The sequence below is a fragment of the Panthera onca genome, chromosome C2 (genome assembly GCF_046562875.1).
Source record: "Panthera onca isolate mPanOnc1 chromosome C2, mPanOnc1 haplotype 2, whole genome shotgun sequence".
NCBI lineage: Eukaryota > Metazoa > Chordata > Mammalia > Carnivora > Felidae > Panthera > Panthera onca.
Genome location: NC_138347.1, coordinates 22795880 through 22822702, shown reverse-complemented (window position 1 = coordinate 22822702; position 26823 = coordinate 22795880). Strand labels below are relative to the sequence as shown.

General features: G+C 34.3%; 1 protein-coding gene across 2 annotated transcripts in view; it reads left to right on the top strand.

The window, feature by feature from the left end:
- Positions 1-26823, top strand: part of NCAM2 (neural cell adhesion molecule 2) — a 531010-nt gene that overhangs the window by 383782 nt on the left and 120405 nt on the right. For both annotated transcript variants that reach the window (XM_078452862.2, XM_078452863.2), the window contains exon 9: positions 9221-9371. In XM_078452862.2, coding sequence (XP_078308988.2) covers positions 9221-9371 — 151 coding nt within the window. The remainder of the gene's footprint in view (positions 1-9220; positions 9372-26823) is intronic.

Genomic DNA, 26823 nt, shown 5'->3' with positions numbered 1-26823 from the left:
TCTTCTGTAGTATCTAATCTGCTGCTTATCCCATATCTTTTTCACTTCACACATTTTTTAATCTTTAGATTTTTACTTAATTTGTTGGATATCTTTCATGTCTCTCCTCATTATGCTCATGCTGTCTTTTATACAGTATATACAGTATATGTAAAAAACACAAATGTGAATGTTCCTATCTCCCATCTTCTATGTCATTCATGGATCTGTTGCTATTGATTAATTTGTTATTCCTTACTATGAGTTCTATTTTTATGCATCTTGCATATCATAATTTTTTGGAGGCCAGACATTTTGAATGCAGCATTTTTTATTCTTTTAAATATGTCTGGTCTTTTCTCGGAGACCCTGTTAAATTCCTTGGAAACAATTTTATTATTTTGAGAATCGTGAACTTTGCTAGGGGAGTTGGAAGCAATCTTCAATTCAGGACTAATTTGGCTACACTACTAAAGCTACATTGCTCAATATACCAGTGGTTCTTTCTGTGGCTGTGAATAGTCTCCTCCCACACATACACCTATTGGTACTCAGCTGCAGACTCTTGGGGAAAGTGCTGAAGACCTCTGGAGCTGACTCTGTGAATTTCTCTCTCCTCCACAGAGCTCCCTCCTCTCTAATATCCCATCCTATGAATTCTAGCACCATGGATCACTCAAACTCAGAATGCTGTCGCTTCAACAAAGAGAAACAACCAGACTGTTCATCTCTTGGCTGTAGCCTGGAAACTCTCTTGAGACGTTAGGCTTGAGAAATCATAGGACTCACGTCATTCATTTCTTTTCTGTCAGGAATAAATGTGCTTCCCATAATGTCATAAATGGTGTTTGTTGTTGTTATCGTTTAAAGTCAGGGTGTAAATCAAGCCCTTCTTTATCCATTGTAAAAGTGAAGCTCTAACAAGTATTTTAGATTGTCACTAATGCCACACTTAACACCAGAAAATGCAATGCGTTTACCCTCTAGTGACCACTTTTTGTCACAGATACGAGAATCCTCATAGCACACAACACGACACACTTAACAACGTCATTTTTATCAGACTGATGCCACAAATTAAAACGTACCTAGCTAGGACAAGCTAAGATGGCAGAGTAGTAGGAGGCCCTTAGGTTGCCTCATCCATTGATACACCTAGATAAAGAGCAAATCATTCTGTATAGCCAAGAAATCGACCTGGAGGACTGACAGAACAAACTGCACAACTAGAGGGAGAGACGAAGTCACATCATGGAAGGTACTAGGTGCAGAGATGTGGTTTAGGGGGGAAATGAATCATAGGTGCTGAAGAGTGGAGGGAGCCCTGGTCACAGAGAGGGGAGAGAGAGAGAGAGAGAGAGAGAGAGAGAGAGAGAGAGAGGACTTCACGGGGAATCACACAAGGAAAACATTTCCCCAAAGCTGTTGACTGGGAAAACGAGACAGGCTAATTATAGGGAGTTTTCACAACCAGCAGGACTCAAATACTGGGGTTTCAGAGGTCCGTGGAGTGGCCGATGTGAAGGCCTAAGGGCACTGCAGTGCTCCTATGGAGAAGAGGAGAAGATAGTCTGGGAGCAGACAGTGAGATCTGAGGATCCCCTGAGAAGTACTGGGACAGACATTTTCTTCTTCTTGGAGCACACTGGGGAGAGGTGGCATTGTCTCTCCAGTGACAAAAGAGCTAGCCGGTGCCATTTTTGTCCCTTGCCCCCCAGCATAAACTAACTTCATTTAGCAGCACAGCACCAACACTGGCGGCCTAAACTGCTTACACCAAGGCCCATCCCCTGCACTCTGCTGGTGATGTTTTTCTGGGGCAAGTGTGCCTGAGAACCAGAGTAGTGGACCTCTCCCCTAGAAGACCAGCACAAGCACCCCCGTCTCCCCTCACACATCATGTCGACTGAACCAGGTGTCTTTTATCAAGCGGACCAGAGCACATCTAGTTAAAAGTCACCACACTCTGTCCAAGGTCCATACACTCCCCACTGCAGGAAAGGAGAAACTTGCAGAGGACTGACCTGAGGGAAAGAGCAGCCAAAACACACAGCAGACTGCACAGAGAAGACACAAAAGACACTTCCTGAAGCACTGGGCTCTGGAGAGGATATCACCTCTTCTTAACAAAGCCATTACTCTCAGCAGCAGGAAGCATAACAGGCTTTCGTAACACACAGAAGAAGACGAAGACCTAGACAAAATACCAAGATAGAGGAATTCATCCCAAAAGAAAGAATAAGAAAAGTTAATGGCCAGGGATTTAATAGAAACTTATATAAGTAATATGCCTGATCCAGAATTTAAAACATGAAACAAAAGGACACTAGTTGGGGTTGAGAAAAGCAAAGAAGACACCAGGGAGTCGCTTACTGCAGAGATAAAAGACCTAAACAACCAAGTGTGTTGCTTTAACTTTTTGGTTTTATTAATAATTCTGTTATGGATGTTCATGTATAAGGTTTTATTGTGGACATCGATCTTTAATTCTCTTGGGAATGTAATTGCTGAGTCATACGATAACTCTATGTTTAACATTCTGGGTAACTGTTAGACTTTTTATCCAGAGCACCTGCTCCATTTTTTACATTCTCACCCACCAGCAGTGCATGAAAGTGCCAATTTGTCCGTAGCTTCGCCAACACTATTATCCGTCTTTTTTATTACAGCCAGCCCCGAGGGTGTGACGTGGTATTGTGGTTTTGATTTACATTTTCATGGTAGCTAATGAATTTGAGCATCTTTTCATGTTTTCAGTGATCTTCCCTTGACTTCTGAGGCTTGTTATGGCAGCCTTGTCCCTCTCCAGACACTTTGTGTCCTATCCCTCTCCACTTTATATTGAATATTACAGTTCTAGTGAGCTTCTGTCATCTTTTTGAATGATTCAGTTTCCCTTCTAGTTCAGGTCTGTTGGTTCCCATTTCCTTCCTACCTTTTCCTCTTTGTTGCTTGGCCAGAGCTGACTTCATGAATGTATGATGTGCATAATTGCGTAGAGCCTGACATTCAAAAGGGCCCTATATTTGCTTCCATATATTGCTGTGTTTGCCTTGAAATCCATGATAATTTTTGGATAAGAAACCCCACATTTCATTTTGCAGTAGGCCCTGCAAATTATGTAGCCAGTCTGGTGCCTGTCTTATCATTATTACTTATCCTTCAGGTCTCAGTTTAGACAGAGATACCTACAAGAGGTGTTCCCCACCACTGTAGACTGTATTATGTGTCTTCCTGTATTTCATCTATACCAGCATGTATTATGGTTTGCCATTTTTTCGTCTAAGCCTTTGACCTATTAGACTAAAGGCTTTGCCTTTCTGATCTATTTTTCTATCCTCAGAAACCAGCATAGTGCCTATTACTCAGCCTTCGTAAGATGTGTACTTCAACTACATAGTTATGGCTCAGGTGATGGGCCATAGAGGGAATAATTCCAAACATGAGCTCCAGGGCCAGACAGCCTCGATATTCAGTCATATCATTTGTAAACTGTTTGGAAACTGGGTATTTAATGTATTGTTTCCTCAATTTCTCATCTTTAAAGTGAGGATAATATTAGTCCAAATCTTATAATAGGGATTAAGTGAACTAATAAATGTAAAACATTGAAAATAACATCTAACTACCATTTACTATATTTGTTACCTGCTATCATTGTTATATTAAGTTTCTGTTTGCTGAATAAATTATTGATTCTATATGCAAAGAGAAGAGAAGGGCACTAGAACCTCGTGAAAAACTATGCAAGTTAAGGAGTTATACTGTATAGGGGCGCCTGGGTGGCTCAGTCAGTTAAGCATCGACTCTTGGTTTGTGAGTTCAGAGCCTCACGTCTGGCTCCATGCTCACAGTGCCGAGTCTGGTTGGGATTGTCTGTCTGTCTCCTTCTCTATCTTCCCCTTCCCCACTCCCTGCTCAAAGTGTCTCTGTCTCTCTTAAAATAAATATATAAACTTTAATTTTTTTTAAGTAGTTACACTGTACACATTACTCTTCCTTACATGAATTTGCAATGCTAGGAAGAAGGTTAATTGTACAAAAGTTGTTTATGAAACCAAAATAGGAAGAAAATTAGGAAGCTGGGAACAAACCCGAAGGAAAGAGAAATTAATGCTAAGAGCAAGTATAAGGATCTTATAAGGAGGGAAGAGAATCTTTCTGTTTAAAATTCTTTACAGAAACTGTTCAACTGAACACAATGTTAACACAATTTTAGGAGATGAGTTTGAGTAAATTAATGCCAGTAACCTTTGGAAAGTGTTTTCTTGTTTATATAATTAGTAGTCATGCTTTGACATTACCTGTAAGTATTTGAAGTTGAGCTTAATTTATAGTCAGCAGAGATATAATGCCATTATGAAAAGGCAAACAGAATGTATAATAAAGGGGTACATGTTTTCTCTATGTCTACATTTGTCTTGGGTTATATATGCTGTCTCTGCTTGTCCAACATGAGGAGATCGCATGTGCCCATAACACTCTCCTTTGTGCTTGCTGGCTTCTCTCATTTCCTTCATATGCTTTCTGGGGGCACAGGCGTGGACTTATGTCTGCAAAGCTGTTCCTCTTTCACTATTTACAGTTCATAGTCCACACTTTCGTTTTATCAAGGAACATGCCTGTGACTCTACCCTACCCCTCCATTTACTCAACCCAAGATAAAACTTGGGTGTTCTTACCTGGAACCTTTCAGTTTATTTGTATTATTATTATTTTTAAATGTTTATTTATTTGAGAGAGAGAGAGACAGACAGACAGAAAGAATCCAAGTGGGGTAGAGAGAGGGACAGAATCTAAAGCAGGCTCCAGGCTCTAAGCTGACAGCACAGAGCCCAACAATGGGCTTGAACTCACGGACCACGAGATCATGACCTGAGCCAAAGTCGGACGTTTAACCAACTGAGTCACCCAGGCGTCCCTATTTGCGTTATTTTTAGAAATGGATACTTGTTGTACTTTAATTTCCCAAAGGGTAAAAATTGTTCAGTTTTGCTCAGCATGTATCCCCAGTGCCTAAGTGCATCTTGTAGAATAATTGCACCAGAAAACAATTGCTGAATAGCTAAGTGACATGATTCACAAATCTCACAAAAGGCCAAAGGGGTCAGTGACTCTAAAAATTGTCAAAGACATCAGTATAAAGAAGAAGGAAGATTGGGAATACAGGCAACTCAAATGTGTTATGTACTACAATTGGGTTCTAAACTTGGCAATAGATGTCTAGTCAGGTGAGGTTACAAAAACAACTAATAAACAGGATACATTCTATAATTTCAAATGTCCAACAATTAAAATTGACAACAAAATATTTGTGTTGGAATTAAACTCCAGAAGGTAGTTATCACAATGATTTTTCATTAAGTGATTCTTCAAAGGACAGTAAACTCTATCAATAAACATTTTATAAAAATATTGAAATACTCTTCAAATAAGCAATTCTTAAACTGACCTTCTGGAAAGGCAAAGAATATAACATTAAATCAAATTTCAAAGAGTGCCTTTCTAAAAAGGATTGGAATAATAATGTATAGTCAGGCACTTTACTTTCCAATCATCTTACTTAATGCAATGATAGAACCTGAAAATACTAGACGGACAGCTAATATGCCCATTAACCTGTCTCAGTCAAATATCAGATGTCTTAAATGAATCTTCAGTAGGTGGTGAATCAAAGCCAAGATATAAATTAATTTTCTTTCAGAAATGTGTAATGCCTTTTTGTGACACAAAGAGAAAGATGTCCTTTGAAATGTTAGATATGAGAAGGAATGACTTTGGTCTTCTAGTATAAGTATTTGAGACAAATGGATATTGTAATTATTATAGAGCCAATGTCAAGTCTGAAAGTGACTTATGATTTCCCGGGGAATCACATACCTTCCCAAAGAAATTCTGTTCTTCCAGAATTTCTGTTAATAACTTCAGATACATTGAAAATAACTTTTCAATCTCCACATCTTTACTAATTTCATACTAATTTTACAAACACCAGTTTTTCGCAAGTCAAAACCATATCATTTACAACAGGAAATAACAAAAGCACATGTTTATTTTCAAAGGAGATATATTTGCCTTTCAATTCTGTGAAAGAACAGTATTTTTCCTAATAGAAAAATGAAGAATTTGTTTTGTACCATTGATAAGCTATTTTATCACATTAATAAAGATAATAAGTGCAAGTTGTTCATCCATAGTAAATAATAATAATACTAAATAATAGCTGGAGGAATATATTTCCTTTACTCAACCACATTTACGTTTTCACTATAACTTAATTTGCCTTATAAGATATTAGAACATAATGGTCCTGTCCTTGGTACTAGTCCAGGTGACTTTAACATAAAGTACCATAAAAAGAAAAATGTTCTCACCTTTGTTCAACTATAATATCACCCTACAGGATGAATCCCGAAGTTTCAGTAAGATTAGAAAAGTAGTGTGTCCTAAGAAATGCACAGAGTTCAAAGTAGTAATTATAAGCAATTACTATATTGGCATGTTCTACCACATTTAATAATTATTTAAAATAGTCAACCAGGGACTATTTTGAATATAAATTTATATTTTTCCAGGAAATTAAAAGAATGTGGGAGAATCCTGCCATGTAAATATGGAAGAGATAAAGAGGGAAAGGTTGAAACAGGTCTGTGGAGAGTGCTTATGGAAATAACAGTACATGTAATTCACATTAATTGGAATCCAAATTAGTGGTATCCAAATTGTAAAGTGTGCTTAGACAAAAAAGTGATGTCTGAGAAAGGTGATGTCATATGGAAGTACTGAAATGTCAGGTTGAGACACTGGGAGTTTATTTAGGTATCAGCACAATGTTATTCACGATCATAGAGCGCAGCAGATGTGAAACCTTCATGAAGTTGGTATGAGAATTAAAAGTTTGCTTTTTAAAAAACGTATTCTTAGCTACACAAGAATTTCTGCATCTGCAATGAGATTTTGCTAGAGAAACATGGGAAATAACATAATGCTGATGGCTTTTGCAGAGTCGGGGAATCTTTTTCGGTCACATTCACCCTGAGTGTGATTGTTCTCTTGAAATCCAGAGATGCACGTGAGCATCCGTCCCAACGCAGCAGCACAGCCAAGGTTCCAGATAGTAGAAGCAGAGAGCAGAGAGGTCTATGGAAACACGGTTGCTAGACATTGAAAATGATAATATTGAGCAAGATGATAAATCATTGTCATCATTTAAAATATAAATAGATAAAGGCTCAGAAACTGATCCAAGACTGAAGACACGGTCAAGCATGGGACATGGGGAAGAATTAGTATCAGTCATGGAAGGGAAGACAAGAGGGGTAGAAGAAGTTATTCTGGGTGATGGAGTGATGGCTCACATTTGTTCGTGCTGGTTGGAGAAACACATGAAACAAGAAGGCCCTGAAGGAGAGGTATCTGGTCCTGTAACTCTCCAGAGAAAAAGAGTTTCTGGATGGAGAAGGGTGACTAATGATCGCAAGTGTAAGGGAGAGGATGAGACTGTCTAGGACAGAGTACAGGGGCCTCCAGAGAGAGAGGAAGCTGCAACCCAGATTAAAAAGTAGACAGAGAAATGACACTGGGAGAAAAAATAGGAGAGCGTGGGTGTCCTGAAAGCCAAAGGAAGTCTGCACATAAGGAAGGAAGGATAGTTCAGTGAGATCCAATGATAAATAGAAGTGCAGTAAGATAAAGAACTCGGAATACCCACTTAGTGACTGAAAAGTAGTTACTTACTTTGTATAACAAATTGGCCACTCTGCTTTTGAGTTTACTCATTCTAATTTTAACTTTTGTGAGTTTCTGCATTTTTTTTCCTTTTCTGTCAAGTAAGTAATTGGGTTGGCAGCCAAACATCTTAAATATTGGCAGAAGAGAATGCCTTCTGCTTGAAAACCTCACCTTACTATTTTTTAGCAATTCTTGAAAGTTGGAGAACATGTTTTTGGCCTAGAAATCCTGATCTAAGTTGCATAATACATTCCCAGCATGTTTTTGTTTCTTTGTTTTTGAAGACCATTTTTATGATAATGATAGTAAATAAGTTATGAGTGACTGATATGATTGTGTAGTAATTACATTCCTATATAAAAGTAGAAAGCAAAAAATGGTTGTATTGTGTCCCAAGCAATTTCATGTTTGAAAAAGAGCTTTAAAATAGTCTGTTGATATGAATACAAGAAAATAAACACCAAGTTTTAATAATACAAAGTGCACACATGTATTGAAATTTATTTCAATTTCAGTTACATAGAAAATTAAACAACCATTATGTTATTACATAATAACTTACATATTTCAAAATAAATGTGTGGCATGCAGTGTTTATTGAGTCACTAAAACCTCAGACGTTGAAAATAATCATTTCAATAATAGTAAATACATGTTTCAAATGAATTATAAAATGACAAATTTTACTATATTTCCTGATTGTAGAAAGTAAAATTCAGTGAGTAAATTATCTGTGTTTTAACATGTGTGCTATAAAGGCATTTAAGTGATTTAAGAAAATAATTGTAGTTCTACCCATTAGGTTGCACACAAGAATTCTTATTTGAAATATAATCTATAAACTATTGGATTATGAGCAATTCCTTGATTTGAATCAATATTCATGGAGTACATGATTAATCATTTTTATGTTGTTTCCATTGACTTTCTAAGAGTGACTTTCGTAGTGCTGTTTTTAATAATTTACCTGTGATAGGTACAGTGCTAATTAGGCTTATGAACAGTACTGTTTCATTCATTCAACAATAACTATAAATTCCTCTTGGGCTTCAGTTGTCATACATCTTGATACATTGCCTTTACATGGTGAAATAGGGAACTAAGGTGAAAACAAGAATATCATTTTGACTGGTGAGTTTTAGCCAGAATTGAATAGGCATTGTTGTTTTGCTATGTTTGCAAGGAGCATAATTGGAAGCCAACAAAGCCCTTCCTAGAAGAACATGTAAGGTTTTGAAAAAGCAAAGAGCACATTATATAAAGGAGGTTGATAAAACACGTGTTTAAGTTTTTACTACATGTCAGGTTCCCTATGAGCAAATGGGCAGGTAAAAATGGAAAAGCTAAAAGCAGTAAATCATAAATACAGAAACATGACTTTAAAAATCCTTAATGCAGGTAAGACTTTCTGTTTTCATTTATTATATGTGTGATAAACGCCCTATGTTTGGTCATCATTTTGCACGAACCAAGCGTAAAATCTTTCTTTTTCCTGAATCGATGCAAACAGAGCGCAGACGGCCGTATCGAAGTCAAAGGGCAGCATGGAAGCTCATCACTGCACATTAAAGATGTGAAGTTGTCAGATTCAGGGAGATATGACTGTGAAGCTGCAAGTAGGATTGGAGGGCACCAAAAGAGCATGTACCTTGATATTGAATGTAAGTTATTTTCTTTTTGTATGTTTATTGAAACAGCTTTTTCTGCTTTAGAAAGTATGAATTTGAGTAGGAAAATCAAAATACATGTGTAATTCATGATTTCACTATTTAACGCAAGCTCTGGAACAAATGCGGCCACTCAGTCAGTTATTAGAGACATCTAGTGGATGCTGTGGGACATTTCGCAGTGCCGTGTGTTGAATGCTTTTCCATACTGCTTATTCTGAAAACTGTGATTTTCATTTTTACTTTTTTTGCAGCCTTTAACCCAAACACAATATACATTAAACTGCATTAGTTTTCAGTGGTTGTCAGTATCTCCTTAGAGTTCTAAGATTGATGGTCCTGTGTTTCACATATGTGGTTATTTTGTTGAGATATTTTGCATCCTCCTAAGATACAAAAATAGTGTTTTCAAAATGATTGAATGCATCAGTACTTACATTTTATCAAAGTAATGTTTATTGTCTGGAAGTGCAAACGATGACAAGGAGAGTTGTTAAATAAATACAAGGGTTTTCATAATTTTGTGTGATTTGGGGATTATGAGGGCTAATGCGAATGCTCAATCCACCTTAGGTCATTGCATGGGATTTTAGAATAATTTCAGATATATGTTCATAAAAAAGAAAGAGTTTTAATATTATTTTCAATAAATCATCAATTTTGGAGGTTTTCTGATGTTGAAGACATAGCTGTCTTAGTGGGAATGTATAAGATGCTCCTTTTAAATGAACTTGTGTGTGTGTGTGTGTGTGTGTGTGTGTGTGTGTGTTTTAATGTTAATTTATCTTCAGAGAGAAAGAGATCAGGGAAGGGGCAGAGAGAAAGGGGGAGACAGAGAATCCCAAGCAGGTTCTACGCTGTCAGCACAAAGCCCAATGCTGGGCTTGAACTCACGGACTGTGAGATCATGATCAAGTCAAAACCAAGAGTCACAGGCTTAACCGACTGAGCCACCCAAGTGCCCCAAGATGCTCTTATTGATAACACATTTCTATTGAGTAATTTATAGTACATTAATACTGACAGAATATGGGGGTAACTGTGAAATAAGGTGTATTTTCTTATTGAGAATGTCTTTTGAAAGCAAATATTTTCTCAAGAACAAGCACAAATAATCCATATTATTTTCATAAATGTTCTTATTAAGAAATTCATGGAAAGGCCAATTAAATAATTCTAAAAAATTATGAAGGATATTAAGTAATTCTATCACAAATCACTGACTTCATTGCTTAAGTTAGGGAACCTCCAAGAAAGTCATTTTATTACTATCATACATCTTAAAAAAAGAAACAAACAAACAAAAAAGCCATGATATTATTCAGGACACAAAGGAAGAAGTGATGCTGATAACTTATTTAGCTTTCTTTTATAATACTGTTTTCTGGTATTTTCCCATTATTTTGTGTATACATATATATATATATCTTTTTCATGTCAACAACACTTGTAACAAATTATAAACATTTCTCCAACTTTCAACATGTCTGTTTATATTTTGTAATTCAAAATATGTATTTTAAACCAAAGTTTACTTTATTATTTTTTTCCTTTTCTCTAATGTGGACCAACATAAGCAAAAATTTAAGAGTGCTGAAGCATGTTTTGTATTAGAACTGCCCAACCAGTTTAGAGAGGAAGTTTGTAGAATACTTCCAGCCCCTGCCCACTGTCCTAAAAAAAGTGATAAGCGTCATATTCTCTTAAGAAGACTTAATATTTAAGACTTTTGTATTGCGTTTTGTAAACATTTAAAAGCTTTTTGACAGATCACAGAATTATTACAAAATCACTGCTCTAAGTGCCCAGAAAAGTGGAGCTCATGAGAAAAGAATATCGTTGATATTTCCAAAACAGGGTAAGGCAGACTGGCTCATATAGACAGTATCAGGTTAACATACCAGCACTAGGATTGGTGCTGATTAATTGTGTGACCTGCATTTCTGGAACGTCAGTTACCGTTTATGTCAAATAAGAAGGTTGAAGGAAGAGATTCTTGGGGCTTTGTTATACTCAACCATTTAAAAATGCTTTGACTCAAGCATACCCACATCCCTCAAAGGTTCCCTGTAGCTTCTTCGTTGTCCTCCATGCATGCCTACATACGTGCTCAGTATGAAATAAATTAAAAGTTAAATTAAGACCTATAATTTCAGTGTCTATATTTTAAAACCTCATTGAAAAGAATTTTAAAAAGCCATACTGGGTCAAACCTTGGTTCTTTTCATTAAGCTCTTTTAAGATTCGGAATCAGTACTGAGTGATTATGAACACAAAATGAATAAAATGGAACTCACGCTTTATTAGAACACTGGGGTTGACAGATTTAAATCAAACCTCAACTTAAATTCAAATTTTAAAGTGATAGATGGAGAAAAATATCAAGATAATGTGAAACACTGGTATATAATGATGTGAGATTTTTAGTTATTACTGATTTCAACTAGGTAGAGAATAATGGGATATACACAAATGATTGTGAACTGCAGTATGAATTGTATGTTCTTGTGACCTTTTAAGAAAATAAATATTTTAATACAAAAAAATAAACCCCAAATACTCTGGTTTTCAACCACTGATGTAATAAAGTACAAGTTGCTTTTGGTCACAGATGTATTACCTCTTTGCTTTAAAGTTTTAGACATTGGTCAGCCTGTTTCATTTTTCTGAAGTAAATGTTCAGAATACAGCTTATGAGCGAACTATATAGTATCTCTTATTTAGATAGGATAAAAAAAACCTTGCTATGTAAAAGAATGTTTTGACAATTCTTTGAACATTCCTTGAGGTTGTGGTTCCTATCTTGTTGATGAGAAGCTGGCTAGGTAAATCTATTTTAAAAATAATAAAATGGTTTTTTTCAACTCTTAAATCATTCCTTTAAGATAATTTTTATTTCGTTTTGTTGAAACTGACTTTGATAGCTCTTAGAGCACGTCATCATTTTTTGCTTTTTAAAACAATTTTGAGTGTTTAATTTTATTCTTCTTTAGTGGAAATAATTAAAAAATATATATCCTCTGTGGACAATTTTATTGAAATAGAGTTGAACTGTAGTACAATGCCAATATATAAAAGGCAAAATGTGATCAGTTTTGACATATGTATGTGCCCTCAAATCTATCACAATAACCTAAACAAACATTTACATCACCCCCAAGAGTTTTCTCAAACTCCTTTGTAATGTATTTGCCCTTCCATTCTCTTCCCCAGGCAACTGTAAATCTACTTTCTATCATAATTTAGAGACACTTCCAGAACTTTTTATATATGGAATCATACAATATTATGTTAATTTTAACTTTTTACTAAACACTTTCAGTCAGTATGCATTGGTACACATGTGATGCAAAAATTTATAAGTTGTTCCTGTCTTTGCATTGTATGATTGAAACAGAGTTTATGTATTTAGTCACCTGTTGATGAGCATTTGGTTGTTTTCAATTTGAGGCGATTATGAAAAGCCTTTGTGAACATTTTTGAACATCATGTGGACATATTTCTTCTTTTTTCTGGAATAAATATGTTTCTTTGAAAAGCAAAAGGTTTTAACTTTGCTCAAGTCCAACTTATCAAATTTGACTCATGTGTAATATAATTCATGTTCCATCTAGGAAATCATTACCTAACCTAAAGCCACAGAGACTTATGTCTAGGCTTTCTTTTTATTGTTATATTGCTTTACATTTTGCATTAAAATATATGATGTATTTTGGATTCTTTTTGTGGAGTCAACATATATTTTTTTTTCATGCCTACATCCAAATGATTCAGCACTCTTTATTGAAAAGCCTTTCTTTATCTTAGCTAAGGATTTGCCAATATTGTTGAGTTTACAAAATATTAGTTTGGGGCTTTATCAATTTATATTCTTTATCATAAATCTATTTTCTAGTTTGTTGATTTACATTTTATTTCCATTCTATATATTTTGGTCTTGCTTTGGTTTTTGGCCATAGATTCTTAAAGTGGAATATTAGGTCATTTACTTCAGATATTTCTTATTTTCTAATATAACCATATAAAACTCTAATTTTTTCACTAAATAATACTTCAGCACAACCTGCAAATTACGATATGTTGTGTTTTCTTGTCATTAGTTGAAAATATTTCCTAATTCTTCTTGTGATTTTATCATTAGTCCATAGTTATTCATAAGTGTTTATTTAATCTCCAGATATTTAGTATTTTCCTAGATTTCTTGCTGTTATTTATTTCTTCACTCTGTTTAAAATAACCCTCTTATATGATTGTTATTATTTTTTATGTATTGAGATTTGTTTTATGTCCCAGCATATGATCTATTTTGGTAACTACACAGTGTGTATGGAAAGCACATGTATTCTGCAGTCATAGAATGCTGTGTGTTAGAAATACCAATCAGATGGAGGTAGGTGATAGTCTTATTTAAATCTTCTATGTCTTTATTGACTTTCTTTGTATAGCTGTTTTATGAGAATGAGAGGTGTTAAAATCCTCTACCATGACTGTGAACTTTTCTCTCTCACTTTCCTCCTGTTGATTTTTGTGTCATGTATCTTTAGGCTCAGTGAGGCTGTGCACATGTACAGTTTGTATATTGTTTGTTTTCTATTTCTTCTATAACCAGTGACCACAAACTTAATTGCTATAAGCAACACAAATACGTTACCCTTCAGTTCTGGAAGTCGGAGGTTCAAAATGATTTTCACTGCAATGAAAAGTCAGTAGGGCTGTGTTCCTTTGTGGGGATTGTTTTCTTGTCCCTTTCAGCTTCTAGAATCTGCCCACATTTGTTGGCTCTTGGTCCTCTTCCATCTCTAAAGCCAGCAATGGCAGATGGAGTCTCTCTCACATCACCCCACTCTAATTCTGCTTCTTTTCTCACATCTTCTCTGTCTCTGAATTTCCTGCCATTACATGAGACCCACATTGGATAATCTAGGATATTCTTCTCAATGCAACATCTTTAACTTAATTGCAGCTGCAAAGTTCCTGTTGGAAACAAAGTTCCTGGTGTAACGCGCTTACAGGTTCCACAGATTATGACGTGAATATCTTTGGGGGTTAGGTCATTATTTTCTCTCCCACATATGTCTTCCTCATTAATTCTTTCTTTGACTTTCTCCACTAATCATTTGACTTGATGTATTTTACCTAATATGCACATAACTACTCATACCTTCCTTGGCTTACTGCTTGTACACCCGTTTTCATTTGCTTACTTTCCATCTACTTATATTTTTATATGAAATAAAAATGTGCCTTTTTAGGCAGCATATGACCGAATATTGCTTTTTCATTCTTTGTGTCAATCTCTACCTTATATTAGAATATTTAAAGTAAGGATGAGCAATAAATGGGCCAGGTAATAAATATTTCAGATTTTCCTGAGCCTTAAGTGGTACTTGCAAACTATCTTAAAGGCTTGTGCATTTCTTTCTTACAAATAATTAAAAATGTAAAAACCATTCTTAACTGTAAGAATACATATATGAGGTCCTTGGACTACGTTTTGTCCATGGTTCATAGTTTGCCATAGTTCATGCTTCAGACTATTAACTTTAATACTGTTATTGATACAGTTTCATTTAGGTGTACAATTTTGTTTTCTGCTTTTTCCCTCTGTTATTTTCACATTCTGTTCAATTTTTCTGCATTATTTTGAATTATATGAGATTTTGATATTTTAATTTGTATGTTGGCAACATATGTTTTTTGTTTTTGTTTAAGTGATTCTCTAGGAATTATAATACAAAAACCTAACATTTCACTGTCTACCTAGAGTTAATATTTTGACACCTTATGTTAAATAGAGAAACTGCAACCATATCGATCCTTTTACACCTGCCCACCAGTGAGCTTTTTATTGCTGATTTCATATATGTTACTTCTACATTCATTGAAATCTCAGCATAAATTATGGTAAGTTTTGTTTTAAAGAGTCATAAATCTTTTTAGGAACTGAAGAGAAAATAAAATACTTTCATTTACTTAGCCATTTTGCTCTTTCTTCACCCTTAAATATCCAAGTTTCTTTCTGATGTTATAGTCCTTCAGCTTTACGTATTTAACTATTCACTGTTCTTTAGATTAGATCATTTTTCCTGTTTTCTCTTTAAATTAACTGATCTTTATTTCACCATCTCCTTTCTGTTCCTGAGCCCAGTCAGTGAGTTAAGATATTAATTTTTTCCTAAATTTCTAATTTTGTTCTGTTTTATATTTTCTGTTTCTCTGCTGACATTTTTTAAAATTCTTATTCATATTATGTCTGCTCTCCTTTATCTCATGGAGCATCATGAGAATAGCCACTCCAATATCTATAAATCTAAAATCTGGTAGAGTCAACATCTGGGTCATCTTGAAATGCATTTGTTAATTATCTTTTCCCTTAGAATTGATCATATGTTCCTGGTTCATTGAACGTAAAGAAATGTTAGATTGAGTCCTGGATACTGTAAATATTATGTTGTGCAGACTCTGAGTCTTTTGACAACCATCTGGAAAAAATATATTAAGCAGACATTCACTCCTAAATTCTGTGTTGCCTCCGGTAAGCAGTGACTCAAATCTCAGTTAACTTCCTAAAGACTTTGCAATTCAAGCTTGTTCCTGTTCCATGCATTCAAAGCTCAGGGTTTAGGCATTTATGGTTTTATATGCAGAATTATGGCCTCTCCTTCTGTGACCCCTATTTGGGATTCCCCCTCACTATTCAACTTCTATTGGCTTCTTCCAAGGTACCACTGTACTTCTGGACAGATTTTAGCTCCAGAATCAGGGTGAACCTCCTCAGCTATGGTGAAAAGGAAGTGGGAAACTAATTTTAATTTCCTTCCACAATCTCCTTGATTTTGTTTACTCTACAGAAGCCTTAGGTAGTGGTTTTTATGATTGTTTTTGTCTTTTTGTTTAATGTGTCATCTCTAGAGCCTTTAGTTATTACCCTTAGGGGAGATGGACAATCACAGATTTATACTGCCGTTATGGAAACAGAAATTTATAAATATTCTGTTTTTCATACAACCTTAAACTATAAAAATATTCGGTATCCCTAGTTTCTGGAATTGAGATATGAATGTCTTAGTTTCAGTTTTCAGTTGTTTCTAGTACATTTCTTTCCTTCACTTTTCTTTTCCAAATTTCATTTGTTTTATGTTCTCAAATAAAACACTACACTGATCAAAGATTGTTTAAAATGCAAAGTCCTAAGAAAAAGTTGAGTTTCCGTTTTCTCATTCAGTATATTGATCTTCTGCTCAGTCAATTTCATTTATCTACGCAAACCTTAATCATCCTGGAAAGTGTATTAAGTTGTCCATTTGTAAATCATTTCAGATTTTAAATTAAGATATAGGAGAGCTTTATCTGAGGTTTAGAGTTAGATGTTCAGAGTTTTTAAGAAATTAAGAGCATTTAAGAAAAATGCTTAAAATTGATGAAAATGATGGTGGAAAACTCTTTTATGATAAGTTCTGTAAGTATGCTAGTGAAAGATGAATTTATATGTAAGTAGAAATTAGCATAATTATTAATCTTAATCTCCTTAATTGCTAAAGTTTAGATTTTACCCTTGATATACAAATAGAGGAAATGCCACAATGTTACCATTTGTCTACAGTTAGCATTATTTTGAGGTAGAATGTTAAATGATCATTTGGAAATTATAACCATGGTCATAATTTAGTTAGGCAGCCTACTCTTCTTTTTCAATGGTCATCTTTGTAATGTAGTGTAATTGTATTATGAAATTTGGAACTTTTCTTACATTTATGACACCCCTATTGTAACAAATCCTATATGCTTTCATATTAGTAGAAGTTTTGATTGGGCATTGCACCAATAATAAGTAATAAAACTACCTAATAAGCTTATTTCTTGGTAATTAAAGCCTGGGTTGTTATAAGATAAGATATTTTACTTAGTAGCTAATTTATACTAGCAAGAAAACTTTTAGAACCTGACATGCAAGGCCATGAGAAGTTATTGTTGTAAATAAATATTTATAAGTTATAAATGGTAAGAATATTTTTATTCTGCATCTTTAAATCAAAACAGTATAGAAACCTTGAAAACACAAAAGCATGACACAGTGTCATAAACCACTGACCAGAACAATCTTCACTGCCTGATTCAAGCTGGTACCATATACTCTTTCTAAGAGTGAGTCAACAAGAATCAAGCCCTTTATTATTCATACCAACCACATTTGCTGTAATAACACTAAACTTAAGGTGTTTAGGAGATTAGACCTCCTTTATATAAAATTCAAAACCTCTTTTATATTTTATTTTAACAGATTTCTTGGGTTCCTGCCAGCTCACTTTCAACATTTCAAAGGCATTACCCTTACTAAGAAACATAGGTTGAACTAAAGTTCCAATTTATAGATCAAAGGAGATAACAGACATGTGATATGTGGTTTAATAGAATAAGCACTGATTACATAGTACATTTGGTAAAAAATAGAATATCATTAAGTTTTGTAGCTATTGAATATTACCTATTAATTAGACTTAATTCTTTCATGTGATAGATTTAATTTAACAAATGATAACAATGCATGTTAAGAAGTATTAAATTTTTCATTTACGTTTTTTCTCATCCACCTCTTTGTACCTGCTTTTATCTCTTGTCAGACATAATAGCAATTTTTACACGCATTTTCTCTTGTGGTATATTAGTGTTAGCAATATCATAAACCTTTTAAGGATATGACAACATTAATTCTTTAATCTTATAACAGACTCATGTTACTTCCCTATTTACGTGTATTCCATAGAATTGATAAATCTTTGCTCTATCAGATAATTCTTTCCTTACGTTTTACAGTCTCTCAAGATAACAGTGATTCTAGTAGCTTGATCTGTTGCATGTACAGGATGAGGTAGATAATATGTGACCAGGATTTTAACATTTAAAAATTATCTTAATAAACACCTTGAAATTAGAAAACCTTCTTAGTCACAGTAGACACACACATATATCTGTGATTGAAATCTTGTCTTATGACCTTAACTTTTACACTCACCATAACACTGAGTTTAATATAGAGGTTAAAAACGAAGCTCATTTGTAGAAATCAGTTGGTTCTAGTGCTATACCCAATATGATCATTTCAAGGACAGTGTCTGAGAGAAATGTAAAGCTTATCTCTATATGCAGGAGATAAGAACAGAATATTAAGAGGAAAAGGTGAAAAACCTTTTACTGTTCAGCTGTATTTTTTTTAACCCAAACTTAACATGTACCCCTTGGGAAAATTTGAAATACCACGCTCCTTATATAAAGCTACTATCAGTTATTCTAGTCTTATCACATTTCATCTCTCTCTGACAGGTATCATTTGATTCAAATCAAATCTTATTGTTCAAATGTACTTTAGAGATTGCGGTAATGAAAAGTTGTTCAGGAATTTTAGGAAATATCCAACCCTTGAGAGGACAAACCTTAGAAATGAACAAACAAATTTCAAACAAAGAAATAAAAATAGTCATATTGTATAGCTACTGGATTTATCACTGCCTCTTGGCACCTGCTTAACTTAGTTGTCCAGAAGTATCAAACTCTACCTCCAGTTTGTCACAGCTTGCTGTCCTTCCTTTGGATTGAAGACTTTGCCCCAGGAATTACAGTTCTCACTAGCAAGTGAGTGTCTTAATTTGAGCTGCTATAAAAAATAAATATATCATAGACTGAGTGGTTTAGACACAAGCATTTCTTTCTCACCATTCTGGAATCTGGAAGTCCAAGATCAGGATGCCAGAGTGGCCAGGTTATTGGTGAGAGCTTTTTTTCTGGTTATGTCTTTACATGGCCTCTCCTTGGTATATGCACACAGAGACAGACACCTCTTATCTCTTCCACTTTATTTGAGGGCATTAATCCCGTGATGGGATTCTACTCTCATGATTTCATCTGTGAATTACTTCTCAAAGGGCCCACCTCCAAACTGTGTCTTTAAAGACTAGGGCTTCAATCTATGAATTGGGGAGGCATAGGGAGGATACACATTCAGTCCATAGCAGTGAGTTTTGTGGATTTAACAGAAAGGACCATATCACAGATGGAACTAATGCAGAACTTCACAGAGTGAAGCTGCCCACAAGACCTTGTGGCAGACTGTTTACAAACAATTTTAGTTGGTACAGGCTGCTATAACAAAGTGCCATAGATTGGGTGGTTTATAAACAACAGAAGTTTATTGTGCATGGCTCTGGAGGCTGTAAGTCCAAGGTCAGTGAACCAACATGGTGGGGTTCTGGTGCAGATTGCTGGCTTCTATTTCTATCCTCATAGGATGGAGAACAGAGCCCAGGAACAATGCTGTCTTCTGACTCTTACAGGGTACTCATCGCATTGTGAGAACTCCACCCTTATGACCTCATCTACTCCTCATCATCTCCCCGAAGCCACACCTCCTAATACCATTATATTGGGGAGCAGAGTTGCAACATTTGAATTGGGGAGAGCACAAGCAATCAGTTCATAACAATGCTTCTCCACTTTCCTCCTCTTCCCTAGGATGAAGATTTACCCTGTTGGATTTATTACTTTATACCTTAGTCCATAATAGCATGGCCACCAAAACTTATGGTATTGATTCTTGAGAAAGGCAGGTAAAACAACTCGAATCCAACCAGCCAGAACTCTGTGATCATTAAATCCTTTAATCCTTGGAATTCTATCATTTAATTTCGGTGGAGCAGTGGCAAGGACAAGTTTTTCCTAATATTATCCATGTATTGTTGATACCTATCTACTGACTTAAGCCAGCTTTTGCTTGTGATGATTTAAGCTAGATAGTAGTTTTCTAATATATTGGGCTTTACTAAAACAATATTTGAATGTCATAGTATTAACGGCTGTCCTTAAATTTTAATGAACCTGCTGGAACTAATGCTAAGACATTGGTTATTTAAATTATCGAAACTTCAGTTTCCTGATTTGTGAAGAGGAAGAAATGGATCTAAATTCATTATTTTACGAATTGAGGCATACTGAGGTTAGGATCTTAATTACATATATTTTCACTCAACAGTATTTATCAGGCATGTCCTACAAACCAAGCACTCTTCCAGGTGTTGGGTATAGAGAACCAAATTAAGCAAGCAAAAATGACTTTGTGAACTTTACATTCTAGAAGGGAAAACAGATAATAAACAAAACAAAGTAGCAAAATATATAACATGAGAAACAGTGAAAAGAGTCAATGAGAACTAAATAGAGCACTGCGGTGAGATACATCAGCAGCTAACGCCACCATAATCATACATAATAAACATTCCAGAACTCAGCAGCACTATATAATAAGAGTTCTCATGCTCAACTGCAATCAGCTGACATAGGCAGGCTTTCAGTAGGGAGCCTTATGTCAAGCAGCAATGCTTAACTCCATGCTGTGGGTCCAGTAACACTTGTCACCAGGCAGAAGAGGTGACCCCTTACAGGGAGGAAGCCACCTCATGGTAATGGCAGAGGCACAAGAGAACAAACCCCATAATGGGAGCTTGATTTCAAGTGCTAGCTCATGTCACATCCAAAAAGTCATGTGGCTAAGCCTATCATCACTCCAGTATGGTAATGCGCTCCTATTGAGAGGGCTTCAGGAGCAAATATTTGCTAAATAAAATAAGCTATATCAGAAGTACATGCCCATGAGTACAAGATAATTTTAAAGTAATAATCGGGTTTGTGAATCCTGATTACAGGTTTATTTACATTTTTCTCTCATTTGCTTCAAACTTGCTTGTGTCATCACATATTGAATAAGAAAAACCAACATAATTTTCAATAATTTTTTTAAAGATGTTAAGGAAGTAAATGGTATTTTTGTATCTTCATTTAACAACCCTCATAATAATCACTCAGGTTAATGATATTTATTGTATAACATTAGAAATAGTGTATTATTAGTGCTTTTCAAATGCAAAATGATTGAAGGGATATACAAATATTGCAATATATTTAGGAAGATGGGATCTACTTATATGGGTCAGCATAGAAAGTATCATAAAATAACATATAATTTAATGCAATTGTAATTAAAAATGTGTCATAGAGACTATACAAATGAGCAGTAACAAAGAAAAAACAAAAAATCCTCTTAGAAATGTAATATCATCACAATATTTTAAAGAACTGTAGTATCATCACAATATTTTAAAGATCTAGAAAGGAAGGACCAGATTATACTGGTTCTGCATCCACACCATTTCAAAAACCTATGTGACTCACTTGACTTACTATATTTACTCACATAGATCACTTTATTTCATATGTTTTGGGTCATCCAGAGTGAAATGTCCTGTGTGCTCTCATATTGCTGATAAGAAAAACTGTTTCTGCCCCTCTGATGCTTGTTAAGAGCAATTCACTCTTTAAAATATTTTTAGCACTCTTGGTATCTTAAAATGCTTCCTCTGTAGCAGGATTTCAAATATTACTTGTTAGATACAAGTAATTCAGTGATTATCCTGTTTGTTTAGGAAACCTTTGATTTATCTTGGGCTTGATAAAAAGTCTTCTAAGATTATAAGAACAATTACCAATGTAGTCAACCTAATACCATAAAAGGTATTCTATTTTGAGATACTTTTATTTTTTTCTGTGATTTCCTCAAACTTCAGTGTGATTAATTTTTGCTCCTAGTAGTCATGAGTCATCAATGCTAACAATTGATTTAACCATTTTTCTCGCCTTGAGCAGCATTTCACATTGTGATTGCTCATTTTAATTATTTTTTGGAAAGATTGTTATTTTACATTTTTATACAATAATAAAAATTAGATATATAAAATTCCAGATCATAGGCTCATAAACTAAGATAATAATTTCACTTGAATATGTACATATTTATTTTTAAATTTTATTTCAAATTGTTTGGTTTTGCACAGTGAAATATTATTTCCTAGAATGAGTAGAAACGTTTCCACTCTAATGTAATATGCACAAAACCAAAGCCAATTATTTCTAATATCCCTTTTTCTAAAGTGGGGGGAAAAAGAAATAAAGAAAAGAAAAGAAAACACATATTTATGATTTTCCAAAAACTCTCTGGGAAATCCCAAAGATATATTTATATGTAGTAGATATCCTTAAATCTTAACTTTTCCTGTAAATTTACAGTTTTATTTTGGAAAAGCAAAATCAAAAGCACTTTCACTAATTTATTCACTTGGCTGAATAAAAATTGTAGGCGACTGAGAAGCAACTTGGTTACCTATTTAATAAAATTGACAATAAAACGTTTTAAAATAAACATAAAAGGTAAACAAAAAAATTCTTCATTAATTAAATCTTTGCTATGGGTATTTTTTATTTATACTGTGGTTTACGATGTGTTCTTATTTCAACATTATTTTCATTTAATTTCTCTACTTCTTAAATCCATTAATATTATAAAACTGTTGATTATTTGTAATACAAATTTTGTGCATAATAGTATAGTACCAGCTATTTGATAATTATTGCCATATTCATTCATTAATTTTATATTTATTTAACGCTTATCATATGCTAGGGGGCAGATTGACCTTGGGTAAACACAATTAAGGAATGCACATTTTTTAGCTGAAAAAAAAATACTAACGATGGAGATCCATGTCAATTTTATTTTAGGAGAAGCTGTATAATTTTTTATTTTGTTTACCATGATGCAGGGCTCTGAAAATATATCACATATGATTCATTTCTAATCATAACTCAAATTGCTTTTATTCAATTTGGCTGAAAATATTTTTCTATATTATGTATAATTAATTAAATTTTGATGGTAGTTTATCACCTCTTTAAATTAAAAAGTATTCTAATCAAATGCACATTAAAAATATAAAATATATGTTAACATAAATGGTAGTTAAGCAGAATGAAATTGTGATCTAAGTCCAACTAAATAATACTGTGGTTATTTGAAAGTTAAAAATATGTAACAATTTGATACCAATTTTTATTGAAGACATTTAAAGGAAGGTAGAAAAGGTTTACATAATTACCTATATTTCAGCCTTTCAATTAAGAAGTAATGAATATAAAGGTAAAATACTGACAATAAATAGTACCAATGTAATGTAATTGCAATTAAATTTGTTCATTACATAACACACCTAAACACTGATTGATAGATGATAAACACCACATTAACTATTATCATCATCATTATTTCTTTTTCTTTTTTTTTTAATTTATTTATTGAGAGAGAGAGAGAGAGAGAGAGAGAGAGCAAGCAGGGAAGAGGCAGAGAGAGAGGGAGAGGGAGTGAATCCCAAGCAGGCTCCACACCATCAGCAGAGAGCCCGACCCTGGGTTTGATGCACAAATCTGTGAGATCGTGACCTGAGCTGAAATCAAGACTGTGACGCTTAACTAACTGAGTCACATAGGCACCCCTCATCATCATTATTTCAAATGTTGCTATTATTATTAATTATTATTATTATTATTATTATTATTATTGTATTATGGTAATAATACTGAGAGTTTTTGTTATTTATAGAACAACTTTAACACTGTTATATCCGTATGACCGATTATTCTTCTTTTGACAACTTAGTAGTTTTTATGAAAGAGATTCACTTAAGCTTTGTTTCCTAAATTTCTATGTAGAATCGTGCATAATAATAATGTAGTCTTTAAAATACTGTAGCTTATAGCACTGCTAGGAATTTATCCAAGGGATACAGGAGTACTGATGCATAGGGGCACTTGTACCCCAATGTTTATAGCAGCACTCTCAACAATAGCCAAATTATGGAAAGAGCCTAAATGTCCATCAACTGATGAATGGATAAAGAAAGTGTGGTTTATATACACAATGGAATACTACGTGGCAATGAGAAAGAATGAAATATGGCCTTTTGTAGCAACGTGGATGGAACTGGAGAGTGTGATGCTAAGTGAAATAAGCCATACAGAGAAAGACAGATACCATATGGTTTCACTCTTATGTGGATCCTGAGAAACGTAACAGAAACCCATGGGGGAGGGGAAGAAAAAAAAAAAAAGAGTTTAGAGTGGGAGAGAGCCAAAGCATAAGAGACTGTTAAAAACTGAGAACAAACTGAGGGTTGATGGGGGGTGGGAGGGAGAGGAGGGTGGGTGATGGGTATTGAGGAGGGCACCTTTTGGGATGAGCACTGGGTGTTGTATGGAAACCAATTTGACAATAAATTTCATATATTAAAAAAATAAATAAATAAACTACAAAATGCTTGCCTCCTTTTAAACTCAAAAAAAATATATATAAAATAAAATACTGTAGCTTTATGGAAAATTCAATTATATAAAGCATAAATAGAGGAGAAATAGCCAGAGATAGTAAAATACCTTTATTTTGTAAATGCATTTATATTCAGATAAAAATATATTATATATATTATGTATACACTATATATATATATATATATATATATATATATATATGCACATACAATTTATGGAAAAATATTAAGACAAGAGAAAGAAGAATAATTCACGGTACTCCTAATCAAGCTTATATTATTATCAGTAATAATTATATCACTAATAGCAGTCAAATTAAAGAGAAACCCAATGTGTGCTAAGAAGTCATACATAAGCATTATCTTAATATGACACTTATGACTCTAGAGTCATAAAATATGCTGAGATTTATGCATAACTTGTTTCAAATTTGGTACAGAAAATGCACATCCAACACTAGGGTTAATTGGCAATAAACGCACATCTAATTTAGTATTCCATGTAGCCACTAGAATTCCCATGATACATGGACTGAATCCAGTTAATTGCCATAGCTGATTCTGCCTATGAGTGAACATTCAGGAGAGCTGGATCTATAAAATTATTAATTGAATTATCCTCTAAAAGTGCCAAAGGATATATTAGTTTTTATTCCCTTGATAGATTCCCTCAGCATAAATCAAATGAGAAAATCCAATGACTGAAAAAAGCGTCAAGGTGATTTACATATTAAAACAACATGTGCAGTTAATTCTTAGTTAATTTAAGGGGCTGGCTTCTTCACAAAATAAGCAATGAGTCCATGAAAAACAATGTATCACCACAGAATTAATACTGGATTAAAGTACTACATTCTGTGATATTAGGAAAATGAGACAAATGTTGGTATAGTTTTTCTCCACACTTACTGGATTTTCATTTATTGACTTAACTATTATTTGCTGGATATCTACTGGATGTGAAATATAAATTCAGGTGCTATACAGAACTGTGAGAAAAGTAACATTGTCCTTGCTCTCATGGAACTTATGTGGGTTTTGCGGGGAGAATTTTTGTTTTAATTTGGGAAATGGACGCATTAAGATGAAGTATGTCATAGTGATCAGACAGATGGGAAGCTAGCTAGTGCAAAGTACTGTTGAAATGTTCTAGCTCAGCAGGAAAGGGTCAGGGATGGTGAGGGTCTAAGGATTGAAGTGGATTCAAATAGAGACAAAGTAGACAGGCATAGGTTAGCTAATGTGAAATGTTATAAATCTTCATAAAAGGTTTTAATTTCAAAAGTATGAGGATAACCTTATAGAAAGGATTAATCAGAATAGTGATTTTGTCTTTTTTTAAAGTTTATTATTATTATTTTTATTTTTATTTTGGGAGACAGAGAGAGAAAAAAAGGAAAGGGCAGAGAGAGGGAGAGAGAGAATCTCAAACAGGTTCCATGCTGTCAGCACAGAGCTTGACATGGGTCTTGAACCCACAAACTGTGAGATCATGACCTGAGCCGAAACCGATAGATGCTTAACCGCCTGAGCTGCCCAGGCACCCCAACATTGTCTTAAAATAGAAACTGGTTGGCTAGTAAGCCAGTAATGGCCAGGCCACACAATGAACCAGATAGTGGGAGAGAAGTGAATGGTATTTCTATATACTGTGATTTATTGGTGAAGAATGAATGTCAAACTTTTAAGAATATCCTATTTTATTTTACCGTGGTTCTTAAAATCTATATTAAAGAAAAAAATGGAAACGTTTATACCACAAAGTATGATGACTACAAGAAGGGTTAGTATTTCATGGCAGTATGTAAATTATTTGGAGTGTGTGCAAGACAGATTTGCTCTGATCCCAAAATTGTTTTACAAGAGCAGTACATGTTATACCATCAATATGATTTTTAAAGACAAATTTATTTTCATTGATTGTCAATCTTACCCTATTATGCTTTTCAGTTCGATTCACAAAACAGATAGGGCATAGTGAGTTTGTAGAGTGAGCTGCCTGATTTCTATTATTCATGAACCTGTGGAAATTCAGGTCAAAGATTTTTATAGTTCAGCTCCCAAAGCCCGTGTGTTGTGTGTCGTTATCAGCTTTGGCCAGCTCATGAGCAAGCTGACTTCAGGAATTCAGACCAGCACTCAGCAAGAATGTAAGACTTTACTCAGGTCACAGTTACCAACCACAAATAAACCATGTTCAGAAAAAAAGCCTTCAGAGCCTGAGAGGGAATGACAGGAGAAAGTGA